Below are 27,274 nucleotides of genomic sequence, written 5' to 3' on the forward strand. Positions count from 1 at the left end.
GTGCCATCAGGATCTCTGAGGATTGATGTCTGAAGAGTGTGCCAGTTGACTCTTCTTTTTGTTCAGGATTGATAAATTTTAGGAGTTGATACAGTCCTTCTAACAATCTTACTCCTTTTCTCAATTCCTACTGAGAAAGTATACGGTACCAAAAAGTTGATCTACTAGTAATTGTAACTCAGTTTCAGGAAAAGGTTCTTAACAGAGGTATAAAAAATTATCAGAGGACTTTTCACCAATGGATCTGATGTTCTTGGCCACAGCAGTGAGGTGGCCAAGGAGTGCTCAGGCGATCGACTGTCCTATCTTTCAATGCACAATTTGTTATGTGTCTATGGAGGTTCTCCATCATCCAAGTCATGGTTGTCCCAAAGGTGCTTTTCCAAAAGGCAACTAGACTTTCTTGGGGTTTTTTTTTTTTTCTTCTTGAAAACACTTCACTTCTCCTCCAAGACCTTCCTTCAGTTTTGAAGTTCTTCAGTTCTTGGATGAGAAGTGAAAATTTTTCAAGGAAAAACAAAATCAAGGAAGTCCACTTGCCTTATGGAAAAACCACCTTTGGGGACAATTTGCTATGGTTTGCCACCTCTGGAGACTTCCGGTCTTCCATTCAATCCCCAGGGAAGATCTCAAGAAGAAGTTCTCCTGGTGGCCTTTTTCAGAAATATCTTTTTTTTTGCTGGAGCTCTTCAAAATTGGTCGGCCAAGTTCCCCTTCAGAGAAATCTTCCACTCAGTTTCTCTCCCCGCTAATTAGATGGAGAGAAATTTTGAGAGGACGTCTGTACTCAGCTCCAGTTGCATCTCAGCAGGTCCTACTTGACCAAAGATGTTAGCGGCCTGGGGCGTCCTCGTGGTCTGTGCTTTGCTGACTCCCTCCCAAAGTCAACTCCTTCCAACCGACGCGGTCATCCGAGTCAACCAAGGCGTCTTGCATAATGGTAAGTCCGAGAGAGCAAGCAAAGAACAAGGAGTTCCTTGTTCAAATAAGTCTATTTATGGGGTGGGGGCAGGGGGGGCTCAGCTCTAGAAATGACCTCCTCAGGTAAATGAAAGAGAAAAGATGTTGACTTGGTGTTCATTAGATGCATGGCTGCTTCCATAATTTAACTCCAGCTAAACTAAATTAGGACCTTTGGTAGTAGATCCTCCTCTTTGGGGAGTACACTACCCCTAGAGATGCACATGGTCTTCAGTGTTCTGACATTCCAGAAGACACTTAAGTCTATAAGGGGTCCCTGGTGCTCTCTGAGCTTGGCTGTTTCCTTGTAGATGTTTTATGACCCAACATCAATGCTAGGAGGGAGTGGGAACTGTGGAGAGGAAGAGGAGGAGGAGGAAGAGGAGGAGGATTGTGGGGCCCTTGGTGCTCTCTGAGCTGGGCTCTGTCAAGGTTCTGACAGATGCTCTAATTAAATCATGAGCCTTGAGCCAAGCTTCAGAAGAAACCCAGTTATTTATTAGAAGCTTCATGTCGGCACATTCACAAATGAAGCCAACTCTGAACCCACATAATTTACGGCCCCAATCATGACCTTGTTTTCCCCCTCCCCCCAGGGTGTGTCATCAATCACATTCACCAACGGAGCAATTTTGCAGGTTGTAGAGATCACTCCCCTCCAGACGGTGTGGGTAACCCTGGGAGACAGCCCTGAGAAAGATATGTCTGGAATGTGTTCCTGTCTTTGGCTGCCATGGTGTTTCGATGGTTTCCCATCCCCTTTGCCTATGGCAACTGGAGTGTAGACTAGGGATGCTTTGCGAGTTGACAGGCTGTTTTCTTGCAGACATTTCATGACCCAACTAGGTAACACCATCAGTGCAAACCCTCCTCCCTTCTAGTACTGACGATGTTACTTAGTTGGGTCATGAAACGTCTGCAAGAAAACCACCAACTCAGGGAGCACCAAGGACACATCATTTCAACCCTGAGCTACAAATATGTTACTTTATTGGTATTTAAGACGATCTTTCTTCAGGATTGCTAAGGGATGGAGATCTGAGTGGACATCCACCACTGTTTAGCAACCACCTCCTATGATTTTAATTGTTTCCTGTTCTTGTCTATTGCTCAGGATCTGGACTAAGACAAACCAGAACTATGCCAAAACAAATTCAAAGGAATTAAATTAAAATTAATAAATTAAAATCATCTCCCTACAACATGAGCAAGAAACACAAGTGTTTCCGACATTCCAGAAGACACTTAAAAAACATCTTTCTTCAGGAATGATCAGGCTTTGAGTGGACGTCAAGTTTTTAATGCTCCCATGATTTTAATTGGTTCCTAGACTTGCCTACTGGCTCAGGAACTGAGTAACTGGGACAAACCATAAATATGCTAAAATAAAATTGCTCCAGAAGACTGTCTTTCTTCCAAGATTGTCAGGGATCAGGGGTGAAATCCAGCAGGTTCTGACAGGTTCTGGAGAACCGGTAGTGGAAATTTTGAGTAGTTCAGAGAACCGGCAAATACCACCTCTGGCTGGCCCCAGAGTGGGAAAGGAATGGAGATTTTGCAATATCCTTCCCTCAGGAGTGAAGAGGGAATGGGGATTTTGCAGTATCCTTCCCCTGAAGTGGGGAGGGAATGGAGATTTTGCAGTATCCTTCCCCTGTCCACCAAGCCACACCCACCAAGCCAGACCCACAGAACCGGTAGTAAAAAAATTTGGATTTCACCACTGTCAGGGATGATGGTTTTGAGTGGACATCCAGCTTTTTCATGGACGGTTTCCACATTTTTAATGGTTTCTCTTATTTGTTTACTGCCCACCACCAAACACTGGATGCTCAACTGCATCAAATCGTTGTTCCATCTGGTACTGTCTACTCTGCTTTACCTAACACCCATGGATGCAAGCTGGTGGACTGTCAATGGTCTTCAGGAGTAGAGAAGGTCCCTGTTTGGAAATGCTGGGGGTTGAACCTGAGATCTTTGCATGTAAAGCAAGTGCTCAACCTCAAAATCACTCTGGTAGGACCTTCCAAGGGTGTTCTGCCCCAGCTCCGGATTCCCGAGGATATTGACACACACCAACGGTCCTTATCAAATTTATTAAACCTAGAATAAACCAAAATCCGGCAAAGGTTGGCAACCAGCCCAGAAAACAAGATACGATAAGACTTTTCCAAAAATGCTCTGATGATAATTACAAGTTGTTTCCAGCAAGAAACTTACTAACAGCGTGTGACTTAAATAGGCGAAGGGAGTGGCCAATTATCCTCAAGCGTTACTCTCGAGGAGACCTCCTCCTCCTGAGTAGCCACTCCTGCCTTTTGGCAGCCCTGCGTGCCCGAGCATTGAGGAGAGGCTCCTCCACTTCGCTCTCTCCACTTGAAGGAGCCTCTGGAGGTTGTGAAGGCCCTGGCTGAGTCTCTGCCTCTGGCACCACATCCTCTTTGGCCTCCTCGCTGTCCGACGCGAGCGCTGGCTGCGCAGGCTGCTGGCGCGACACCACACCAGCCTCCTTATCGTCGGGATCAGCCACGATCCGCGCAGGCCGCTGGTGGGCCACAACAAAGGGTTCCATCCAAGAGAGGAAAGAGATGGATAGCGATGGAAGGTGTTCCACTGCTCTTGAAATAAAAACTAGGCCTTATTTACAAAAATGTGGAACTTGATAATTCCCAAAGAGCCAAATAGGAACAGAAGGGAGGTTGTCTTGTCCATCCCTGTTGTTATGTACAACCTCCTTGTTCTTTTGTTTTCCAGCTGTCAGCAACTCGATGGCCCAAAGCAACGCCCTTCAAGGCGCCATGAGAGAAGTGCCCCTTGGCAATGGAGGTGGTGGAGACGGTGGTCTGCTAGGAGGCCTCCTGGGGGGCGGCGGGGGTGGAGGCCTTCTGGGAGGCTTACTCGGAGGAGGAGGAGGTGGTGGAGGAGGAGGTCTTCTCGGAGGTGTGCTTGGTGGTGGTGGAGGAGGGGGACTTCTTGGAGGTCTGCTTGGTGGTGGAGGACTTCTTGGAGGTCTGCTTGGTGGTGGTGGTGGTGGAGGAGGAGGAGGTGGTGGTGGAGGAGGACTTCTTGGAGGTGTGCTTGGTGGTGGTGGAAGAGGAGGAGGTGGAGGAAGAGATGGATTTCCTGGAGGTGTGTTTGGTGGTGGTGGAGGAGAAGGAGGTGGTGGAGGAAGAGGAGGACTTCGTGGAGGTGTGCTTGGTGGTGGTAGAAGAGGAGGAGGTGGTGGAGGACTTCTTGGAAGTGTGCTTGGTGCTGGAGGAGAAGAAGGAGGTAGAAGAGGAGATGGACTTCCTGGAGGTGTGCTTGGTGGCGCTGGAGGAGAAGGAGGTGGAGGAGGACTTCTTGGTGGTGTGCTTGGTGGTGGTGGTGCAGGAGGAGGTGGTGGAGGACTTCTTGGAGGTGTGCTTGGTGGTGGTGGAAGAGGAGGAGGTGGAGGACGAGGTATGCTTGATCGTGGAGGAGGAGAAGGAGGTGGTGGTGGAGAAGGACTTCTTGGAGGTGTGCTTGGTGGTGGTGGTGGAGGAGGAGGAGGTGGTGGAGGACTTCTTGGAGGTGTGCTTGGTGGTGGTGGTGGAGGAGGAGGTGGAGGACGGGGTATGCTTGGTGGGGGAGGAGGAGAAGGAGGTGGTGGTGGAGAAGGACTTCTTGGAGGTGTGCTTGGTGGTGGCAGAGGAGAAGGAGGTGGTGGACTTCTTGGAGGTGTGCTTGGTGGTGGAGGAAGAGAAGGAGGTGGTGGTGGAGAAGGACTTCTTGGAGGTGTGCTTGGTGGTGGCAGAGGAGAAGGAGGTGGTGGACTTCTTGGAGGTGTGCTTGGTGGTGGAGGAAGAGAAGGAGGTGGTGGTGGAAGAAGGCTTTCTAGAAGTGTGCTTGGTGATGGCAGAGGAAGAGGAGGTGGAAGAGGAGAAGGACTTCCTGGAGATGTGCTTGGTGGTGGTGGAGCAGGAGAAAGGGTACCTCTTGGTGGGATCCCTGGAGGCATGTTTAGAGGGAGGAGCGTCAATGCTGCTGTGGGTGGCAATGGTGGAGGTCCAGGTGCTGGAGGTCTGCTGAGCCAAGGAGGCTTGCTGGGTGATGGAGGTCTGCTTGGCACTGCAGGAATTCTTGGTGGCGGTGGGGGCCTCCTCGGCAATGGAGGCCTGCTGGGCAACGGAGGCCTACTTGGTGGAGGTGGAGTCCTCGGCATCCTTGGGGAAGGAGGTATTCTCAGCACAGTCCAAGGACTGACAGGGTAAGAACCTCTTGAAGTGATTTATTCTCTTCATAGGGACCCCAGCTATAAAAATTGTATCCTTGGGCAAGTAAAAGAATGATCTTCTGGTGACTAATCACTGTGACATGCTTCTCATGTCTCTTGGTGATCATTAGATGCGTAGATGCAGCTTCCAAAATTTAACTCAAATTGAGAGTGCTAGAACTTTTTCTAGCGGACTTCCTCATTGTCTGTCCCCAAAGGTACACTTGGTCCTGAGTGTCCCAATGTTCCAGAAGATACTTAAGACTATCTTCTTCATCAGTTTTGGTCAGAGATGAAGGTTTTGATCGGTCATTCACCATTTTATGGACTGTTGTCTTGATTTGAATTGTTTCTTGTACTGGTCCCTTGCTCGGGATTTGAGTAATTGGGACAAACTATAAATAGGGTAAAACAAACATATGCACGGTCACTCATGCCCTCGTCACCTCCCGTCTGGACTACTGTAACGCTCTCTACATGGGGCTCCCCTTGAGGAGCACTTGGAGGCTCCAACTGGTGCAGAATGCGGCCGCGCGGGTACTTATGGGGGCGACATGGCGCTCCCACGTGACACCTCTCCTGCGCGAGCTGCATTGGCTTCCAGTGGTCTTCCGAGTGCGCTTCAAGGTGCTGGTTCTCATCTTCAAAGCGCTCCATGGCTTAGGACCCGGTTATTTATGAGACCACCTTCTGCCTCCGATAACCTCCCACCGGCCAACACGCTCCCACAGAGAGGGTCTCCTCAGGGTGCCGTCTGTCAGGCAATGTTGGCTGGCGACCCCCCGGGGAAGAGCCTTCTCTGTGGGGACACCCGCCCTCTGGAATGAGCTACCCCCAGGGATACGACTAATCCCGGACCTCCGGACCTTCCGCCGGGCCCTGAAGACTTTTTTATTTCAGCAAGCCGGGCTGGGTTAAAAATTTTAATTGGGTGAATTTTATGGGTAAGGGGTTTTAAATTGGAGAAGCCAAAGATAATTTAATTTTGTTTTTTAATTGTATTTTAATATTTGTATTGTGTGTTTTAATTTTGGCTGTTCACCGCCCCGAGTCCTTCGGGAGAGGGGGCGGTATAAAAATTTAATAAATAAATAAATTAAAAATTAAAATTATCTAATTGTAACATGAAACATAATTTGGGATTGGATGGTGGACATCAAACCTGATGTGCATTTAGCTAGGAGCCTTTCTGATTTCCAGTCTAAACTGGTTCCTCTACAATTGATGTCATTGCTTCTACTTGCAGATTGCGAATTGTGGAACTGACCCTTCCCAAGATCAACCTAAGGCTTCTACCTGGCATTGGGGTTCACCTGGATTTGTACACCAGAGTGGCACTTAATGGGAAGAGGTAAGCAGAATGTATGGTGAACGGTTGAGAGAGCTACATTAACATCATCTGTGATAGAAGGAAGTGGGGTTTGTGGAGAGGAGGAGGAGGAGGGAGGGAGAGAAGGAGGGAGGGAAGAAGGAAGGAAGGAAGGAAGAGAGGAAGGGAGGGAGGGAGGGAGGGAAGGAAGGAGAAGATGGGACTGTGGGGCCCTTTGTGTTGAGCTTGGTTGTTTCATGACCCAAACTAGATAACTATCAATGCTAGAAGGGAGTGGGATTTGTGGAGAGGAGGAGGAGGAGGAGGAGGAGGAGGAGGAGGAGGAGGAGGAGGAGGAGGAGGAGGAGGAGGAGGAGGAGGAGGAGGAGGATTGTCCTTGGTGCTTTCTGAGCTGGGTTGTTTTCTTGTAGATGTTTTATGACCCAACTAGGGAACATCATCAGTGCTAGAATGGAGTGGGATTTGGGAAGATGAGGAGGAAGAGGGGGGGGATAGTGAGGTCTTTGGGTCTTTATGAGCTGGGTTGTTTTCTTGCAGATGTTTCACATGTTGTTCATGAAACATCTGTAACAAAACCACCAAACTCAGAGAACACCAAGGACCCCACAAACCAAACCATGGGTGACCTGGACATCGTTTTCTTTTCCCTTCTGTTTCAGCCTCCTCGGTTTCCTTGACATTGCAGTGGAGGTGAACATCACAGCCATTGTCCGTCTGACAATGGACAACATTGGCTACCCTACGTTGGTGATTGATCACTGTGACACGCTCCTGGGAGGCATTAAAATTAGACTTCTTAGAGGGTGAGCATCATCAGTCCCTCCTGTGCCACCACCTTCCTGGCCACCTTCGCATTTCTATTTGTAACATTTGTTTGTGCTTATTATAGCTTGTGATATAAATACAGGTTGCTCTCACAACAACCACTCCTGCAGCAATCGTTCAAAATAACAACAGCGCTGAACGAGTGCGATTTGTGTCTGATCTTCATAGTTGCAGCTGTCACAGTGTCCCTGTGGTCACCAGATCACAATTTATGCACTCTTTGACCAACTCACAATTATGACGTTGCGGCGTTCCACACTCATGTGATTTCCATTTGCGACCTTTCCTGCCGGCTTCCCCCAAGCAGAGTCACTGGGGAAGCCAGCAGGATATCGCAAGTCACAGATCCTCACTTAACAGCCCCTGGTGATGCGCTTAACAAAAATAACCGGGATTGCTGGAACTGCCTTTGCAGTTGTGTTAAGTCACGCTTAATGACCACATTGTTTAACAGTAGAGTTTTCAATCCCAGTTACCATCGTTAAATAAGGACTACCTATAAGGACAATTATTTTTATTTTAGCCAACTTGAAGGCCATCTACTTATTCTGTAAAAAATTGCATATGTGCCAACAATAACTCTTCTACTGACTTTGTTACTCAACAAAACACAGTTAAAAGTGGTTTTGAATATTTAATTTAATTACTTTAATTTTATTCGCATTTCTATGCTGCCCAACTCCCAAGGGACTCTTTAGCAACCTCTTGTGTGTTTTCACAGCTTTGTAAAGTGGCATAAAATTAGGGAAAGATTATCTGAAGCGCTCAGTTGGAGAAGGTCTTCTTGGACCACACACGGACAGCTTCCATGTGCCCCTGAAACTCTTGTCCCCTCCAAGAAGAGCTGAAGGCCATCCTCAAGGCTATTTCTCTTGGTCTTCTGAACATCAGGTCCACCATAACTTAGAGGAGGGAAATCAAGAGACTGGAAACGCTTGTCAATTTGATGTTTCTTTCTTGGCGAGAAACCTTGAAGGTTTGTTGGAGCTAAAATGAGAAGATCTGACTCAATCAGAGTCAGCAGCTGTGCTAATGGAGATGCCACTTTGTTCCCCAAATGTTCTTCTGCCAATTTGTTAAACCGGAGATGTTTCTCATGTCCTTGTTTCATTCTTCTCTGCAGCCTTCTTCCAATTGTGGACAATTTATTAGCTCGTGTCCTTAACAGGCTTCTTCCTAATCTGGTAAGTGAGGCGATCGGTCTGGACAGGCAAGTAGCTCAGAACCATAAACCCAACAAGACTTGTGCAGCGACAAAGGCCCCAACAGGACACAAAGACTTCCAATCACAAAACATAATGTCTATGGAGATTCTTAACCATCCAGGTCATGGTTGTCCCAAAGGTGCTTTTTTAAGATACTTTCTTGTTTTTCTTTGAAGACAGATCTTACACTGGGGAAAGAAAACAGCCACTTCACAAATCCATGGCATAACATAGGAGAACAAACCCATCAGGACTAGATTCAGCAGTCCATCTGCATTTAAAAGACACAGGCCACTCTTTTGAAGATTAAAGGGAACATTAGGACAGGGACGGTAGACACGCTGGTGCTCTTATGCACACTCCTATAGACCTCTTAGGAATGGGGTGAGATCAACAGTAGACAGTTTTAGGTTAAAGTTTTGGGGGTTTTGGGATGAGACCACAGGGTCTGGTAGTGCATTCCAGGCATTAACAACTCTGTTGCTGAAGTCATATTTTCTGCAATCGAGTTTGGATTGGTTTACCATGAGTTTGTATCTATTGTATGCTCTTGTATTGTTGTGGTTGAAGCTGAAGTAGTCATTGACAGGAAGGACATCGTAGCAGATAATTTTATGAGCTATGCTTAGATCAGACTAAAGACGGCAAAGTTCTAAATTGTCTAAGGCCAAAATTTCAAGTCTGGTGGCATAAGGTATGTTGTTGCGAGTGGAGGAGTGGAGGACTCTTCTTGTGAAATATTTCTGGATGCGCTTAATTGTATTAATTTCATTTTATTTTTTATTTTTTTATTATTTTATTTATATGCCGTCCTTCTCCGGAGACTCAGGGCGGCTTACAAGGCGTTAAGCAATAGCTTTCATACTTTTGTATATTTTATACAAAGTCAGTTTATTGCCCCCACAAACCGGGTCCTCATTTTACCTACCTTAGAAAGGATGGAAGGCTGAGTCAACCTTGAGCCTGGTGAGAATTGAACTCGCAGTAATTGCAGGCAGCTGGAAGCTAAATACTATTTTAACAGTAGCATTAGTCTGCCGCGCCACTCAGGCTCCTTAATGTCCAATATGCAGTGGGGGTTCCAGACAGATGAGCTGTATTTGAGAATTGGTCTAGCAAATGTTTTGTATGCTCTGGTTAGTAGATAGCAAATAGTTAGTAGATAGCAAAGTCCACATTTTGGACAGAGAGGACTGCTAGTTTGGAAGAGGGGTCAAAGAGGCCATCTAGGTCCAAACTGAACAGTCCACTCTCAACAGATACGACATCCTCTATCTCCAGTCTCCAACACAGTCCTTTCAGCAGTTCCAAGAACGCTCCACCCACATTTGCACCACTCAGGTGACCCTAAGGGCACAGGTAAACCCCCAAGTGGCCTCAACGACCCTCTAAAAGGATGCAAAGGACCAGCTGTCTGCAAGGAGTAGAACTCCTTCCCTTCCCCCCACCATCCAGTCAGAGCTGAAGAAGCTTCTTGGATGAGAAGTGAAATGTCTTCAAAGAAAAAATAGAAAGTTTGATTGCCTCTTGAAAAAGCACCTTTGGGACAATCACAAAACCAGGTGTGCCTGTGACCTTGACTGTCTTCTTCCATACAATGAAGAAACTAGCAAGGACAGAAGAGATAGAGATAACCATGAATAGGATGTTTTCTTTATCTCTTTTGCTAATTTTTTTCCTGACATTTGTTGCAAGAACAGTCACACGCATTTTACATTTTCCAGCTTTGTCCCGTCCTTGATGTTGCCCTGGGCCTTGTTAATGACCAGCTTGGACTTGTGAATTGTGAGTTTTTGCTTTCTTCTTCCTCTATATTTAAGGACTTTTCTTCATGGTAGAGAGACTGAAAACAGACCAGGATGTGGTGCAACATTTTTTCTCAGTTCTATATCTTTCAAACATTGGCTTCTTCTTCTTCTTCTTCTTCTTCTTCTTCTTCTTCTTCTTCTTCTTCTTCTTCTTCTTCTTCTTCTTCTTCTTCTTCTTCTTCTTCTTCTTCTTCTTCTTCTTCTTCTTCTTCTCTTCCTCCTCCTCCTGTTCTCCTTCTCTTCTCCTGCTCCTCTTTCTCCTCCTTTCCTCCTTCTTTCTCCTTCTCCTTCTCCTCCTCTTCTCCTCCTTCTCTTCCCCTTCTCTCCTTTTCTTTCTCCTCCTTTCCTCCTTCTTCTCTTCTTCTCCTTCCCCCTCCTCCTCCTTCTCCTCCTCTTTCTCCTCCTCTTCCTCTTCCCCTTCTCTTTCTCCTTTTCCCCTTCTCTTTCTCCTCTCCTCCTCCTCTTTCTCTTCCTTTCCTCCTCCTCCTTCTTCTCTTTTTCCCCCTTCTCCTGCTCCTTCTCCTCCTTCTCCTCTTCCTTCTCCTCCTCCTCCACTTCAGAAGAGAAATGTAGCTATAGATGGCATCTGCAAGGGCCAGACCACCTTGCTCTAAGGATAAGCAACTTGATAATGCCAGTATAGGGAGCTGCCAAGTGATGGCACCCGTTCCATAGTACCTGTTGACTTTCTCGTTCTCTACAGCTCTGGTTCCTCTGGGCATACTGGGAAGCGTCCAGTATACAGTCTCCAGCCTGCCATTGGTCACAGGACATTTCCTGGAGATTGATTTAAATGTAAGTCTTCAATGTGAGTTTGCTCTGCTGCATTGCTTCAATTGCCTTCTGGTGCCACCAACAAGGCCCAGGAAGAACTGGTCTTGTGAATTACAAAATCAACTCTCATAGTAGTTTCAGGGATATTGGGGTCTGCATTTTGGACTCATTAGGTAGCACTTTCAATGGAGAAAATGGCACGATGGTAATTCTAGTTCCAATAGAATTAGGCTAGTAGTAGTTCTCTTAGTAATTCTCAGTGTGCCCAGAGAGAGAAATATCTGCCTCTACCTAGGATTGAACTCACAAACTCCTGATAGTGAGGTGAGAGCGCCACCTCTAGGCCACTGCACCACTGCTCAAAAACAACTAACCAAGACTGATACTAACAAATTAACAAATTGTATGACTGCAATTATGGTGGTAAGTCAAGTACTCCTTGACTTATGACCGCAATTGAGCCCAAAATTTCTGTTGCAAAGCGAGACATTTCTTAAATGAATTTTCCCCCATTTCACGACCTTCCTTGCTACCATTGTTAAGTGAGTCACATGGTTGTTAAGTGAATCCAGCTTGACTTTGCTTGTCAGAAGGTTGCAAAAGAGGGATCACGTAACCCTTGCACCCTTGCAACTGTCATAAATATGAGTCAGTTGCCAAGCATCTGAATTTGGATCACGTGACCTTGGGGATGTTGCAACGGTCATAAGTGTGAAAAATGGTCATCAGTCATTTTTTTCAGGGCCGTTGTAACTTTGGTCACTAAATGAACTGTTGTAAGTCAAGGACTACCTATACTAGATTTCTAACTACTGACCCAATTAAGCTGATTGTGCGAATGCAGCCAGGGAATTTTAAACTCCTGGGCAAGATTTGCAGGTGTGGTGACAATGGCAAAAAACCAACTATCTGACAAAGTTCTCCAAGTAGGATGTCAGCGGATTACACCAATGGTAACTACAAGGAAGATTTTTATGTTGATATTTGAGAGAAGGGGAAGCCGTGCTAGATGGCGGGAGACAGAAATATTTATTTTCTTTTTTTGCAATCCAAAATAGAAGCCAAGATCACATTACTGAGAACGGGGATGTGGTTTGCTTTGGGGAGGGCAGGTGTCCTAAATAAAAGTCCCCACCCAGGTGAGTCTCCTCCTCTCATCTCTCCTGCCAGGAGGACAGCAACTTCACCTGATCGAACAAAATTTCACGAGGAGGATTGTTGCAAATTGGGAAGTCTGGCTGAAGTCTTTCTGGGATCTTTTTTTTTTTTTAATTTGATTTATATGCCGCCCTTCTCCGGAGACTCAGGGTGACTTACAATGCGCTAAGCAATAGCCTTCATCCTTTTGTATATTTATACAAAGTCAGCTTATTGCCCCCACAAACTGGGTCCTCATTTCACCTACCTTAGAAAGGATGGAAGGCTGAGTCAACCTTGAGCCTTGGAGAGATTCGAACCAGCAGAAATTGCAGGCAGCTGTGTTAATGACAGGGTGCACTAAACCACTGTACTATCAAGGCTCTTTTTTTATTTACTTGTCTGTTTGTTTGGATCCCACCTTTATTATTTTTAGAAATAACTCAAGGCGGTGAATATAGTCAATGCACCTTCCTACTTTCTTCACGACAACAGCTCTGTAAGGGGTTATATTGAGAGAGAGGGACAGGCCCAAAGTCACCCAGCTGGCTTTCATGCCAAGGTGGTACTAGAATTCACCGTCTCCTGGTGATTGGCCCAAAGTCACCCAGCTGGCTTTCATGCCTAAAATGGTACTAGAACTCACCATCTCCTGGTGATTGGCCCAGATTCATCCAGCTGGCTTTCATGCCTAAGGCAGAACTAGAACTCACCGTCTCCTGGTGATTGGCCCAAAGTCACCCAGCTGGCTTTCATGCCTAAAATGGTACTAGAACTCACCATCTCCTGGTGATTGGCCCAGATTCATCCAGCTGGCTTTCATGCCTAAGGCAGAACTAGAACTCACCGTCTCCTGGTGATTGGCCCAAAGTCACCCAGCCGGCTTTCATGCATAAGGTGGAACTAGAACTCACCATCTCCTGGTGAATGGCCCAAAGTCACCCAGCTGGCTTTCATGCCTAAGGCAGAACTAGAACTCACCGTCCCCTGGTGATTGGCCCAAAGTCACCCAGCTGGCTTTCATGCCTAAGGCAGAACTAGAACTCACTGTCTCCTGGTCATTGGCCCAAAGTCACCCAGCCGGCTTTCATGCCTAAGGCAGAACTAGAACTCACTCTCTCCTGGTGAATGGCCCAAAGTCACCCAGCCGGCTTTCATGCCTAAGGCAGAACTAAAACTCACCATCTCCTGGTGAATGGCCCAAAGTCACCCAGTTGGCTTTCATGCCTAAGGCAGGACTAGAACTCACCGTCTCCTGGTGATTGGCCCAAAGTCACCCAGCCGGCTTTCATGCCTAAGGCAGAACTAGAACTCACCGTCTCCTGGTGATTAGCTCAAAGTCACCCAGCCGGCTTTCACGCAAATGTGGGACTAGAATTTTTCACCTCCTGGTAAAGGACATCAGAGCACCCGTTGGAACTCAGAATCAGAGAGGTCCACTGTAACTTTGAACAGTCGCTAAGTGAGCAGTCATACATCAAGGACCACCCACATTGTGAGTTGTGTGGGTTTGGTCAAAATAGTGCCAAAAAAGAACCAAATGTAATAAATATATGTAATTTTTTTTTAAAAAAAACCTATGTTTAAATCAATCATGGTTTAAACGCATCTGTCATCTCTACTATGGTTTCCACCACGACGTCAATAAAACCAAAGGGAGTAAATAAGGTAGTCCTTGAATTACAACCACAACTGAGCCCCAAATTTCTGTTGCCAGACTATTGTCAAATGAATTCCCCCCCCATTTTACGCCTTTCTTGCTGTGGTTGCTAAGTGAATCACTGCAGTTGTGAAGTTAATCTCACAGTCATTAAGTGAATCTGGCTCTCCCATGGACTTCGTTGGTCAGAAGGTCACAAAAGGCGATCGCATGACCCCGGGACACTGCGACGGTCATAAATACGAGTCACTGGCCAAGCATCTGAATTTTGATCACATGACCTTGAGGAGGCTGCAACGGTCACTAAGTGTGAAAAACGGTCAGAAGTCACATTTTTCAGTGCCGTTGCAACTTTGGTCACTAAATGAACTGTTGTAAATTGAGGACTACCTGAAACATGGAAATGCTTCTCCATCATTTTCTGGGGTTGATCATGGTTTTATCTCTTCCTCCTAGACTGTGGTTGGGAATGTTGTTGGCCCCATCATCGACTATCCTCTGGGCAAACCGGAATCCCCCCCTATGCCAGCGAGGGTGCCCATGCCACCTATGCCACCCATGGAAGACACAACCAACTCTCAGCTGGGACTGTCGGTCAACTTCCTCAGCTCCGTGTTGAGCGTCCTGCAGAAACAAGGGGTCTTGAACCTTGACCTCTCCGATGGGATGGTGAGTTCGCTTGGTTCTCGATGTGTTTCAAGACATTCATTGGGCAGGAGGTCCAAAATCTTGGTAACCTTCAAGCCACCCACAGAAGAAGGTGGCTTCTTGGAGCGCTGAGAAATCCAGAACTTCAGCCAACTAGATTCTTGGTTTCTAAAGAGGGTATGTCTATGGACCTTCTCAATCATCCAGGTCATGGTTGTCCCAAAGGCAACTGAATGTTCTGGTTTTTCTTGGAAGACATTTAGCTTCTCATCCAGGAAGCTTCTTCAGCAATTCTTCAGCCGAAGAAACTTCTTGGATGAGAAGCTAAACGTCTTCCAAGAAAAATCAGAAGGTCCAACTAGTTGCCTCTTGAAAAAGCACCTTTAGGACTAAAGAGGGGTTCTTCTGACCTCTGAATCCTGTAATCTGGACCCCATTTTGGTTACTTCCAACTAGTTGAGTATGTCTAGTCTAACAAAGAGAAGGATTAGGAGTGACAAGATAAGCATCTTCCAATATTTGAGGGGCTGCGCCAAAGAAGAGGGAGGGTCAACCTATTCTCCAAAGCACCTGAAGGCAGGACAAGAAGCAATGGATGGAAACCAGCCAAGGAGAGAAGCAACCTGGAACTAAAGAGAAACTTCCTAACAGTGAGGACAATTACCAATGGAACAGCTTGCCACCAGAAGTTGTGGGTGCTTCATCATGGAGGTTTTCAAGAAGAAATTGGACAACCATTTGTCTGAGAGCCTCCGGCTTGAGCAGGAATTAGAATAGGAGATGTCCAAGGTCCCTTCCAAATCCATTATTCTGTTTTTTTTTTTAATTTGATTTATATGCCACCCTTCTCCGGAGACTCAGGGCAGCTTACAGTGCGTTAAGCAATAGCCTTCATACTTTTGTATATTTATACAAAGTCAGCTTATTGCCCCCAGTTTACCTACCTTAGAAAGGATGGAAAGCTGAGTCAACTTTGAGCCTGGCGAGATTCGAACTTACTAATTGCAGACAGCTGGAGTTAAATTGCAATGCATTAGTCTGCTGAGCTATCCAGGCTCCTATTCAGTGGAAGGGCTGGCCTCCTGAAGATGTGGACACTCCATCACTGGAGGCTTTCAAAAAGAAATGGCCATTTGTCTGAAATGGTATAGGGCCGTGATGGCAAACCTATGACACGTGTGCCAGAGATGACACACAGCGCCATCTCTGATGGTACGTGAGCCATCATCCCAGTTCAGCTCTGCTGCGCATGATGGGTGGGACCGGAAGTCAGCAACTGGACCATTTCTGGCCTCTGGAGGACCTCTTGAGAGGGGAGGCTTTTTTTTGCCCTCCCCAGGCTCCTAGAAAGCTTCTGGAGCCTGGGGAGGGCGAAAAACGGGCCTATCGGGCCCACCATGCCATCACGTGCCAAAAGCAGGGGGAGTGTGTGGGGGGGTCACGTGGGCATGCGTGGGGGAGTGGCTCATAGAATTATGGGTGTGTGCAACCCCTCACCCCCGGCTCCCCACGCTTTTGGCACACGATGGCAAAAAGGTTAGCCATCGCTAGTATAGGGTCTCCTGCTATAGCAGGGGGTTGGACTAGAAGACCTCCAAGGTCCCTTCCAAGCAAATCGTATTCTACCTCTGGTAGAGAAGGGTCCTCAGAGAAAGATGGGGTTAATTCTAAAATATTACACCCCTCACTCTTCTGTCCCTAACTGAAAAGACTCAAGGTTGACTCAGCCTTCCATCCTTTCTAAGGTAGGTGAATTGAGGACCCAGTTTGTGGGGGCAATAAGCTGACTTTGTATAAATATACAAAAAGGATGAAGGCTATCGCTTAACGCATTGTAAGCCGCCCTGAGTCTCTGGAGAAGGGCGGCATATAAATCAAATAAAAAAAAAGGCTGGTAATTAAATATGCAAAACGTTCTAGCTAATTTATGAGCAAGAAGATAAGGGACGTTTGTCCTGAATCTACCCCTCGCCTGGTTGAGTTCCTGGATGAGGCTCTCCGGTAATCTTCCTGGAATTTTAGGGAAGGACGTGAGTCCCAAAGGAAAAAAACATTTAAAAGCAAAATGAAGGGTATTTTTGTTTTTTTATACCGAAATGATGGTTCTTTGGCTAAAATGAACTCTACCAGTCTTACAATAGGTTCTACCCTGAGCCTTATCAGAGGAAATAGGCTAAATTTTGGAACACTTTAACACTTTAGTACACATATAAACTGGGTGAAACCAGGCTTAATAGCAGGAACTGTGAGAGGCATCTTGGAGTCTTAGTGGACAACCAGCTAAATACGAGCCAGCCGTTTGTGGAAGCAGCCAAAAAAGCCAATGCAATCCTAAACTGCATTAACAGAGGGATTCAATCAAGATCAAGGGAGGTACTAATACCACTCTATAAAGCCTTAGTAAGGCCACACCTAGAGTCCTGTATCCAGTTTGGGTCCCCACACTATAAAAAAGATGTTGAGACTCTAGAAAGAGTGCAGAGAAGAGCAACCAGGATGATGAGGGGACTGGAGGCTAAAACATACGAAGAACGGTTGCAGGAACTGAGTATGTCTAGTCTGATGAAAAGAAGGACCAGGGGAGACATGATAGCAGTCTTCCAATATCTCAGGGGCTGCCCCAAAGAAGAGGGAGTCAAGCTATTCTCCAAAGCACCTGAAGGCCAGACAAGGAATAATGGATGGAAACTGACCAAGGAGAGATTCAACCTGGAAATGAGGAGGAACTTTCTGACAGTGAGAATGATCAACCCATGGAACAGAAGTTGCCTTCAGAAGTTGTGGGAGCTTCATCCCTGAAGGATTTCAAAAAGAAACTGGACTGCCATCTGTCAGAAATGATGCAGGGTCTCCTGCTTGGACGGGGGGGTTGACTAGATGACCTCAAAGGTCCCTTCCAACTCTGTTAATCTGTTCGTTCACTTTGAAGGAGACCAAAGCCCTTGTAGCAAGAAATAAATAATACACCACAACTATTTATGTACACTTATGGCTTATTGTGTTTCCTTCTCCCAGTATCCTGAGCTTCCTCCTCTGGTGACCTCGACTCTTGGGGCACTGATTCCGGCGGTAAGTCTGATTCTCGCCTTTGGAAAATAAATAAATAAAACGATGCCTTTCGGAACTCGGCTGAGCTTTGATGTGCATGAATTGCTTGCACTCAGTGTCCTTCTGGTTGTAGCTCCTAACCTCTGGCTCAGCAGTTGCGCCTGTGAAACCATGTTTGTGTGTGTGGGGGGGGGGGTGCTTGGTGTTGGGCACTTGGATATATAAACAGAGAGTTTATATATCCCTTTTGGCACTGATGAAGTTACTTAGCTAGGTCATGAAACGTCTGTAAGAAAACAATGAAGCTCCTCCTCCTCCCAACCCACCCTCCCTTCTTGAGCTGATGTTGTTACCTAATTGGGTAATGAAAGGTCTGCAGGAAAACCACCAAGCTCAGAGAACACTGAATGCCCCATAGCCATCGTCTTCCTTCTCCTCCTCCTCTCCACAACCCCCATATCCTGCTAGCACTGATGATGTAAGCTAGTTGGGCACTGAAATGTATACAGGAAAACCCAAAAATCCCCCTCCTCCTTCTCCTCCTCCTCCTCTTCCTCTTCTGCCCTAGCCCCACCCTTTCCTTTTCCTTCTCCTTCTCCTCTGCAACCCTGCCTCCCTTCTAGCACTGATGATGTTACCTAATTGGGTCATGAAACGTCTGCAAGAAAACAACGAAGCTCAGAGACCACCAAGGACCCCCAAATCCTTCTCCTCTTCCTCCTCCCCCCCACGCCCTCCCTCTCCTTCTCCTTCTCCACAACCCCCCATTCCTTCTAGCACTGAGGATGTTATACAGTTCGCACCAGTTTGCTAGAACCGGTAGTAAAAATTTTTAGTAGTTCGGAGAACCGGTAATAACATTGGCTGGCCACACTCCCGAACCAGTCCCTGGCCCAGTCACCGCTCGCTTACCCCGCCCACCTCATCAGAGCCTTTTTTTTTTTTACTTTTAAAAGCATTTTTTCTACAACCTTTTCAGCTGAAAAAATGCTTTTAAAAGTTTAAAAAAAGCCTCTGATGATCGCGCAGCTCAGCTGGGATCTCAGAGGCTTCTAAAAGCATTTTTTTCTGCAACCTCTTCAGCCGATGAGGTTGTAGGGGGAAAAAATGCCTTTAAAAGCCTCTGGCGATCCCAGCTGACTTGCCTGATCGTCAGAGGCTTCTTAGAGCAATTTTTTTTTTGCAACCTCTTAAGGTTGTAGAAAAAATGCTTTTAAAAGTAAAAAAAAAAAAAAGTTGGCCACACCCACCCAGTCACATAACCCCCCTCCCAAACACAAGCCATGCCCACAAAATAAGCCACGCCCACAGAACCGATAGTAAAAAAAATTTAGTACCCAGCCCTGATGTTACCTATCTGGATCATGAAACATCTGTAAGACCCCCACCCAGCTCAGAGACCCCAGATTCAATCCCGAGCTGCAAAGATCCTCTTGTAACGGTATATCTTTTCTCTGGGGGGGATCCACAGATCTTCCAGAAGTTTCCTGAGCCTCGGCCCCTCCTGCTGAAGGTCTCGGTGCCCGAGGCTCCCACGGTGAAGCTGCAGAAGGACATGGGGTTGATTCAAATTCAAGCCACTGCAGAAATCGTGGCCATAGAGTCCGGTGGGGAGGAGGTGCCTCTCTGCACTGTGAAGATCGTGAGTATGAAACGATGACGGGGAGATCCTACAAATCGTTTTTTTTCCCGACCGACAGGCAGAGATTTGATCCCGGACCCATCAAAAGTTGACTTTCAATCGTCCGAGTCATGTTCCAGGTAGTCCTTGACTTATGATGGTTCGCTTAGTGACCGCTCGAGGTCCCAGTGGATCTACTCGGGGAATGAGCCGAGAGTCAAAGATGCAGCGGTCAGGCCCCTCCCCCCCCTCCCCCACCTAGTCATGCGGGCACGTAATCTGGGCACTGCAGCCTCCTGGAGTCCCGTGGCTGCATTTTTAGGTTTTATGGGGTTAGTTTTTAATTGTATAGCTAGGGGTTTTAAATCGGGGCGGCCGTTTTAATTTAATTTATTTTTAATTATTTTAACTTTTATATTGTATGTTATTTTAATTCTCGGCTGTTCACCGCCCTGAGTCCCTTCGGGGAGAAGGGCGGGATATACATTTAATAAATAAATAAATAAATAAATAAATAAATAAATAAATAAATAAATAAATAAATAAATAAATTTTACGACATATTCTTTATAAAATCAATTTTTTATCAAATTTATTGGCTAGCCCATCTCAGTTCATAGAATATTATTCAGGTTTTTTTTTTTGCTGAAAACAAAACTTAAAGACCTCAGCACATGTTTAAAGGACTGCTACAAAAAATTAAAATTAAAATTTCTGAGCATCGTGAGTTATGACCACGATGGGCAAACTCCATTATGGCCATAACATGAGGACTAGTACAGCATTCCAGTCTGCCTAAATTTGACAGCTAGCCTGATCATCGTCCAAAGCCTTGCTTCTGTGTATAACTGGTCCTCGACTTACGACTAGGATCGAGCCCAAAATCTCCGTGGCTAAGTGAGACAGCTATCCCGTTTTACGACTTTTCTCACCACAGTTGTTAAGTGAATCGCTGTGGTGGTTAAGTTAGTCACATGGTCGTTAATTGAATCTGGCTTCTCCCCATGGACTTGGCTTGTCAGAAGGTCGCAAAAGGGGATCACGTGACCCTGGGACACTGCGACCATCATAAATATGAGTCGGTTGCTAAGCATCTCAATTTTGATCCCATGAATATGGGGATGCTGCAACGGTCCATATAATTTGATTTATATACCTTTATATGCCTTAACTTTGAATGGTCACTAAACAAAGCACTACCTGTATATCTTATTCCTGCACACTTAGGCCGAAATTGCAGACTTTAGGGGGAAAACACACACAATAAATGTGTGGGGGTTTTTTTGGAAAAAGCACCTTTGCGATATTGTCAGAATGCGTCCGTTTTTGTCCTTCTAGGATGCTTCTTTGCTGGCCAAATTTTCTGTCGAAGACAACAAGCTGAAAATCAGCGCTCAACTAGACAAGTAAGTCGAGGCCCTTATAACTTCCCATTCTCTATGCCTTTTTAAAGAAATGTTCAGTGGTTTTAATTGGATTTTCTCCGGCAGCTGTTTAAACCCTGATCTTCTTCTTTTTTATAAAGTAATGGCCCCCTCTGAGGATGACTTTGGGGGAGGGGGTCCAGCTTCTCCCCTTCCCCGTTACTTCTAGGTTGGAGAGAAGCAACCTGGAACATTTCCAGCCTCCCAGGTGCAGGGCAAGACGGCCTTGACTTTCGGAGAAAGGAATGTTATTATGACTACCTGCTCCATACAATCCCCCCTCCCTGTTTCTCACAGCAGTAAATGTGGCAGGCCTGAAGGCCCAGATGCAAAAGATGGCTACCAGGTCTGACACCTTCCTTCCTTCCTTCTATCTACTTACCTTACTTCATTTCCTCTCTATCCCCCTCCCTCCCTCGCTCCCTCCCTCTTTCTTTCTTTCTTTCTTTCTTTTCTTTCTTTCTTTCTTTCTTTCTTCTTTCTTTCTTTCTTTTTTTTCTTTCCTTCCTTCCTTCCTATTTGCCTTCCTTAATTTCCTCTCTATCCTCCCTCTCTCCCTCCCTCCTCCTTCCTTCCTTCCTTCCTACTACTTACCTTACTTCATTTCCTCTCTATCCCCTCCCTCCCTCCCTCCCTCTTTCTTTCTTTCTTTCTTTCTTTCTTTCTCTTCTTTCTTTCTTTCTTTCTTTCTTTCTTTCTTTCTTCTTTCTTTCTTTCTTTCCTTCCTTCCTTCCTTCCTTCCTTCCTTCCTTCCTTCCTTCCTTCCTACTTGCCTTACTTCATTTCCTCTCTATCCTCCCTCTCTCTCTCCCTCCTCCTTCCTTCCTTCCTACTACTTAGCTTACTTCATTTCCTCTCTATCCCCCTCCCTCTTTCTTTCTTTCTTTCTTTCTTTCTTTCTTTCTTTCTTTCTTTCTTTCTTTCTTTCTTTCTTTCTTTCCTTTCCTTCCTCCTTCCTTCCTACTTGCCTTATTTCATTTCCTCTCTATCCTCCCTCCCTCCTCCCTCCCTCCCTCCCTCCTTCCTTCCTTTCTTCCTTCCTTCTACTTGCCTTCCTTCATTTCCTCTCTATCCTCCCTCCAGCCCAACCATCTCAAAGGTTCCCTGTAGATCCCTCCGTCTTCTCATCCCCCTTTTCTTTTGTTCCTGCAGGGCCCGTGTTACACTGGTTTCCTCCAACGTTGGGAAATTTGACGTAAGGATAAACTTTGGCTGGGATGGGGGGAAGGCAGTGCCTCTTTCAGGCAGAAGCAGGATGGAAGAGGCCAACTCAACCTTCATCCTTCTTCTCCATCCCCCCTTGGATGAGTTGAGGACTCTAAAATGTTTTTCCTCTGGACACAGGTCTCCCTGATGGAGGCACTGGTGAGCAAGATCTTTGAACTGGCCTTCCTTCCTTCCATGAACGGTAAGAGAATTCCAGACTTCAACTCAGCGTTTCTCAACCTGGACAACTGGCAGAGGTGTGGACTTCAACTCCCAGAATTCTCTGGAAAGCAAATATGGCTAGAGAATTCTGGGAGCAGATGTCCACACCCTCTGGAAGCTATCCAGGTTGACCAACAGGGTTTCTGGATACTTTGTGGAGGATGGAGGGATAATGGTCTAGTGAAGAGAAGGACCAGGGGAGACAGGAGAGCATCTTCCAATATTTGAGGGGCTGCCACAGAGAGGAGGGGGGTCAAGCTATTTTCCAAAGCACCAGATAAGGCCAGACAAGGAATAATGGATAGAAACTGACCAAGGAGAGATTCAACCTGGAAATAAGAATTTTTTTGACATTGAGAACCATCAACGGATGGAAGAGAAGTTGCCTTCAGAAGTTGTGGGAGCTTCATCACTGGAAGCTTTCAAGAAGAGACTGGGCTGCCATTTGTCATAAATGGTGTAGGGTCTCCTGCTTGGATGGGGGGTTGGACTAGATGACCTACAAGACCCCTTTCAACTCTATTATTCTGTATTGATCTGTTTTGCACCAAAACTAGATGCTAGATGATGAGCCCCACAGGCCATGTTGGTCACAAAAGACCTCTTCTCTGTGCCTCTCACTCCAAATATATGGTTGAATTTAAGAAAAGGTCCCATTAAAAATGGCTAAAAATAATAATAATAAACCAATAGAAGGGAATATTTGTAACTCAGGGTCTAATTCTTGGTGGTCTCTGAGCGTGATTGTCTTCTTGCAGATGTTTCATGACCCAGTTAGATCACATCATCAATGATAGAAGGGAGAGGGGTTTGTGGAGTGGAGAAGGAGAAGGAAAGAAGATGGAGACAGCAGGAGGAGGAGGAGGGAGGAGGAGAAGAAGGGAGGAGAAGGAGAACGAAGATGGAGATTGGAGAAGGAAGATGGAGATTGGAGAAGGAGAAGGAGAAGGAAGGAAGATGAAGATTGGAGAAGGAGAAGGAGAAGGAGAAGGAGAAGGAGAAGGAGAAGGAGAAGGAGAAGGAAGGAAGATGGAGATTGGAGAAGGAGAAGGAGAAAAACTGTGAGGTCTTTGGCACTCTCTCAATTTGTTGATTGTTTTCATGCAGATATTTCATGACCCAACTAGGTAACATCATCTGTGCGAGAAGAGTTTGGGGTATGCGCTCTGTTTATGTGACTTTCTCTATCAGTCTTGGTGGTTCCTTGGTTGAGGTTTAATACTAGCCCAACAATCAAGAAGTAAACAATACCCCAATCAAGCAAGTACCAACTCAAACCAACAAGTTAACAATAAACAACCTAATCAAGAAACCACCAAGAAGAAGGCAACACTCCCACCAACACTGACATAAGAAATCACTTGAATATGAACACAGAGCAAACCCCACTCCTTCTAGCACTGATGATGTTATCTAGTTGGGTCATGAAATGCCTGCAAGAAAACCACCAACCTTGGAGAGCATCAAGGACCCCACAGTTCTCTCCTCCTCCTCCTCCTCCTCCTCCTCCTCCTCCTCCTCTCTGCAAACCCCACTCCCTTCTAGCACTGATGATGTTATCTAGTTGGGTCATGAAACGCCTGCAAGAAAACCACCCAGCTCGGAGGGCACTAAGGAGCCCCAATAATAACCTAATTAAATGGACCTTCCATGGACTTATCTACATGAAAATGCCTTCAGGTGAACAGAAAGGGCGTTTTAAAGACTTTGGGTTGTGTTGGTGGCTTTCCTGAGCTTCCTGGGAAGAAGAGAAGTAGAAGATTTAAAATCCCCTCTTCTGAAAACATAAATTTCAGCCGTTGACACTGAAGCTGTTGCCATAAATCCTTCGGCTGATAGAAAATAAGAACAGGATCCAGACAGTGAATGCTAGAGATGGTTATTAATGTTCAATAGGTAGCAAAGTTGTGGCATTTCTCCTTGGGGAAAGGACCTCAAATTAATGGGCCTTCGAGAGGACCACAAAAAAATCGGCTGCGATTTTCAGGTTGCAAAGAAAAGTGTCTCCTTGGCAGCTTAGGGAGAACTGCCCTAGTCACCAATGAAAACCTGGCTTGTTTGCCACAAGAGATATTGCAAAAGGCAGATTTATTTGAGGCACAGCAGAGACCGGGGGAAAAGAGAAGGAAGCAAAAACTCCCAAATTTGCCTTTGAGTTTAGAAACCTGATCCGTTTTGTTTCTGCCTGCAGAGGTCTTAGGCGGAGGGGTTCCTCTCCCCAAACTGCTGAACATCGATTTCAACAACGCTTCAGTCGATGTCATTGAAGTAAGTGCTACAGAAGGACATTGGTAATGTATACGTAGGAGGGGGGGAGGGAGGCAGGGAGAAGGAGAGAGAGAGGGGGGATGGAGAGAGAAGGGGAAGGGAGGGAGGGAGGGAGGGGGAGAGGGCAGAGGGAGAGAGGTGAGGGAGGGGAAGAAAGAGAAAGGGAGGGAGGGGGAGGAAGGGAGGGAAGGAGGGAGGGAGAGGGAGGGAGAGAGGGAGGGAGGGAGAGGGGAGGGAAGGGAGAAGGGAAGAGAGGGGGAGGGGGAGGGAGGGGAGAGAGAGAAAAAGGAGGGGGGAGATAGGAGGAAGGGAGGGAAGGAGGGAGAGGGAGGGAGAGAGGGAGGGAGGGAGAGGGGAGGGGAGGGAGGCAGGGAGAAGGAGAGAGGGAGGGGGAGGGAGAGAGGGGGCAGGGAGAGGGAGAGGTAGAGAAAGGGGAGGGAGGGGGAGATAGGGAGGAAGGGAGGGAAGGAGGGAGAGGGAGGGAGAGAGGGAGAGGGGAGGGAGGAGAGAGGGAGGACAGAAGAAGTGAGTGGTGGGGAGAGTTAGAGGGTCAAGATGTCACATTGTCAAGACCTTTTAATGCTTTCTGGAAGGCTTAATTGGTCAAAGGCCTTGGTGCATTTTGGCCACCATCATTGGTCTGTTTGTGGTCACCACTATTTGTGCATTTGTGGCCATCATTATTGATGCGGTGGCCTAGAGGTGGAATTCTGGCCTCACAATCCGGAGGCTGTGAGTTCAATCCTAGGTAGAGGCAGATATTTCTCTCTCTGGGCACACTGAGAATAGATCTGCTGAACAAAACTCCGCACTGGTGACAGGAAAGGCATCCGGCCATTTAAAAAACACTCTGCTAGCTCCATTCAGTTGCCCAGACTCCACCCCACAAGGGATTATGGGGTCATTAAAAGATGATGATTATTGGTGCACTATGTGATTGCCACTAGTGGTGCTTTGTGGTCACCACCATTGGTGCATTTTTGGTCACCAGTATTCGTGCATTTGTGGGCACCACGATCGGTGCATCTGTGGTTGGGGTCCAATAAGCAAAGTCAATGGGGGAAGCCAGATTCGCTTAAAAACCACATGGTTCACTTAACTTCAGTGATTCAATGAACGACTGGGGGCGAAAAAAGGTGAAGAAGAATCAGGTGTGTCTCATTTTAACGACTGCCTTGCTTAGCGATGGAAACTCTGGTCCCAATTGTAGGCATCCGTGAAGGGCTACCTATTCTCTCAGCATTGCTCAATGAACAAGGAAGCCCACAAATTTTATGAGCCAATCTTCTCAACTTTTCACGGAATGATAGGATGGTTGAGAGGGCCACCATACCAGAGGTGGGATTCAGCCGGTTCGTGCTGGTTCGGGCGAATCGGTAGTTAAATTGCTGGCTGGCCCAGCCCCTCCTCACCCCTTTCAGGAGCCCCCATGATCCCCATTTTGGCTCCCAGGTAAGTGCAGGGAGGCCTACTAGGCCCAAAATGGGTTGTGGGGAAAGGGGTGTGGCACCCCCCCACCCCCCGAGGCCCATTTTCACTCCCAGGAGGGCTTCAGTGAGGCTTCCTAGGCCCAAAACAGGGCTTGGGGATGTGTAGAGTGCCCGCCCCCGCAATCTGTTTTTGCTCCCAGGGGGGTGCAGGAGGCCAAGTGCTGCCTGTCACACCCCCTGGCCACACCATCATGGCCACGCCCACCCAGCCTCTCATTAGGGCAGAGAACCGGTTGTTAAATTATTTGAATCCCACCACTGGCCTAAACCCCATGTTCTTGAGAACCTTCCTTCCCAGATTTTGGTGAAGTGGGTGCAGCGGGAAAGGATCAGGGGTGAAATGCTCCCGGTTCGGACCGGATTGCCTGATCCGGTAGTGATGGTGGCGGGTGGTTAGGAGAACCGGTAGCAAAAATCCCTGCCTCCCCACCCCCCATGCCCAGCTGAGCCACACAATCATCAGAGACTTTTTTTTTTTACTTTTAAAAGCATTTTTTCTACAACCTCTTTGGCTGAAAAAATGCTTTTAAAAGTAAAAAAAAAAAAAGCCTCTGATGATCGCACGGCTCAGCTGGGATCGTCAGAGGCATTTAAAAGAAAAATAGGGGGTTTTTTTTTCTTTTAAATGCCTCTGACGATCCCAGCTGAGTTGCCTGATCGTCAGAGGCTTTTTAAAAAAACTCAGCTTGGATCGTCAGAGGCCTTTAAAAGAAAAAAAAACCCCCTATTTTTCTTTTAAATGCTTCTGACGATCCCAGCTGAGTGGCAACTCAGCTGGGATCGTCAGAGCCTTTTGAAAGCATTTTTTTTTTACAACCTCTTCCCCGAAGAGGTCGCCCACAGAACCGGTAGTAACAAATTTTAGATTTCACCACTGGAAAGGATCACAAACTTCCTGGGTGGTATCAGAAGACCCCTCCTCCAAATTCCTAGGCAGGAGGAATGATATCCCCACCCCGTGAAAGTTGCAAGAAGACGGGTCCACCCTACGGGAATTCATCAACTGGGTCTCTTTTGCTCAGGATCTGCTAGTGTTGTCTGCATAAGAGGAGACCTCGGTGGAGGACAACGATGGAGAAGAAGAAAAAGAAGGAGAAGGAGAAGAAGAAGAAAGTTTCTTGCAGCAGGATCCGTCCTTCCCCTTCCTCATCATACACAGCTTTGAGTTTCTCCTTCCTTCTGGGCAAAAGAAAGCCACACAAGTCCCCACTTCGTAGGCAGGGAAGACAAGGAGTCGGTTCTCCAGAAGGGACAAGGGTGGCCTTTGGAGCTGTCCTCACCAGGCTTCCATACAGCTTTGTCGTTTCCAAGCGGGTGTGAACCAGGCCCTCCCTGCACCAACACACACACACACACACACACAGAGCCAACGAAGTTGCGTTTCTCGCCTGACCCGTTTTAATAAAAGCTTCTG

The 27,274-nt window shown here is 46.7% G+C and overlaps 1 protein-coding gene across 1 annotated transcript; it reads left to right on the plus strand.

Moving 5' to 3' along the window:
• The first annotated feature begins 828 nt into the window (after positions 1–828).
• On the plus strand, positions 829–26,906 carry LOC139315129 (BPI fold-containing family B member 4-like). Its single transcript, XM_070941148.1, has 17 exons — positions 829–940; positions 3,715–3,786; positions 3,830–4,939; positions 4,993–5,188; positions 6,441–6,545; positions 7,184–7,327; positions 8,473–8,533; positions 10,279–10,339; positions 11,066–11,157; positions 14,390–14,602; positions 17,597–17,650; positions 19,101–19,271; positions 20,589–20,656; positions 21,827–21,869; positions 22,019–22,082; positions 24,294–24,370; positions 26,883–26,906. The coding sequence occupies exons 1-17, from the start codon at positions 829–831 to the stop codon at positions 26,904–26,906; spliced, it is 2,667 nt and encodes an 888-aa protein (XP_070797249.1).
• Positions 26,907–27,274: the final 368 nt, after the last annotated feature.

Source organism: Pituophis catenifer, unplaced genomic scaffold (genome assembly GCF_029215685.1).
Source record: "Pituophis catenifer annectens isolate HBS135680 unplaced genomic scaffold, rPitCat1.0.hap2 SCAF_3, whole genome shotgun sequence".
Lineage (NCBI taxonomy): Eukaryota > Metazoa > Chordata > Lepidosauria > Squamata > Colubridae > Pituophis > Pituophis catenifer.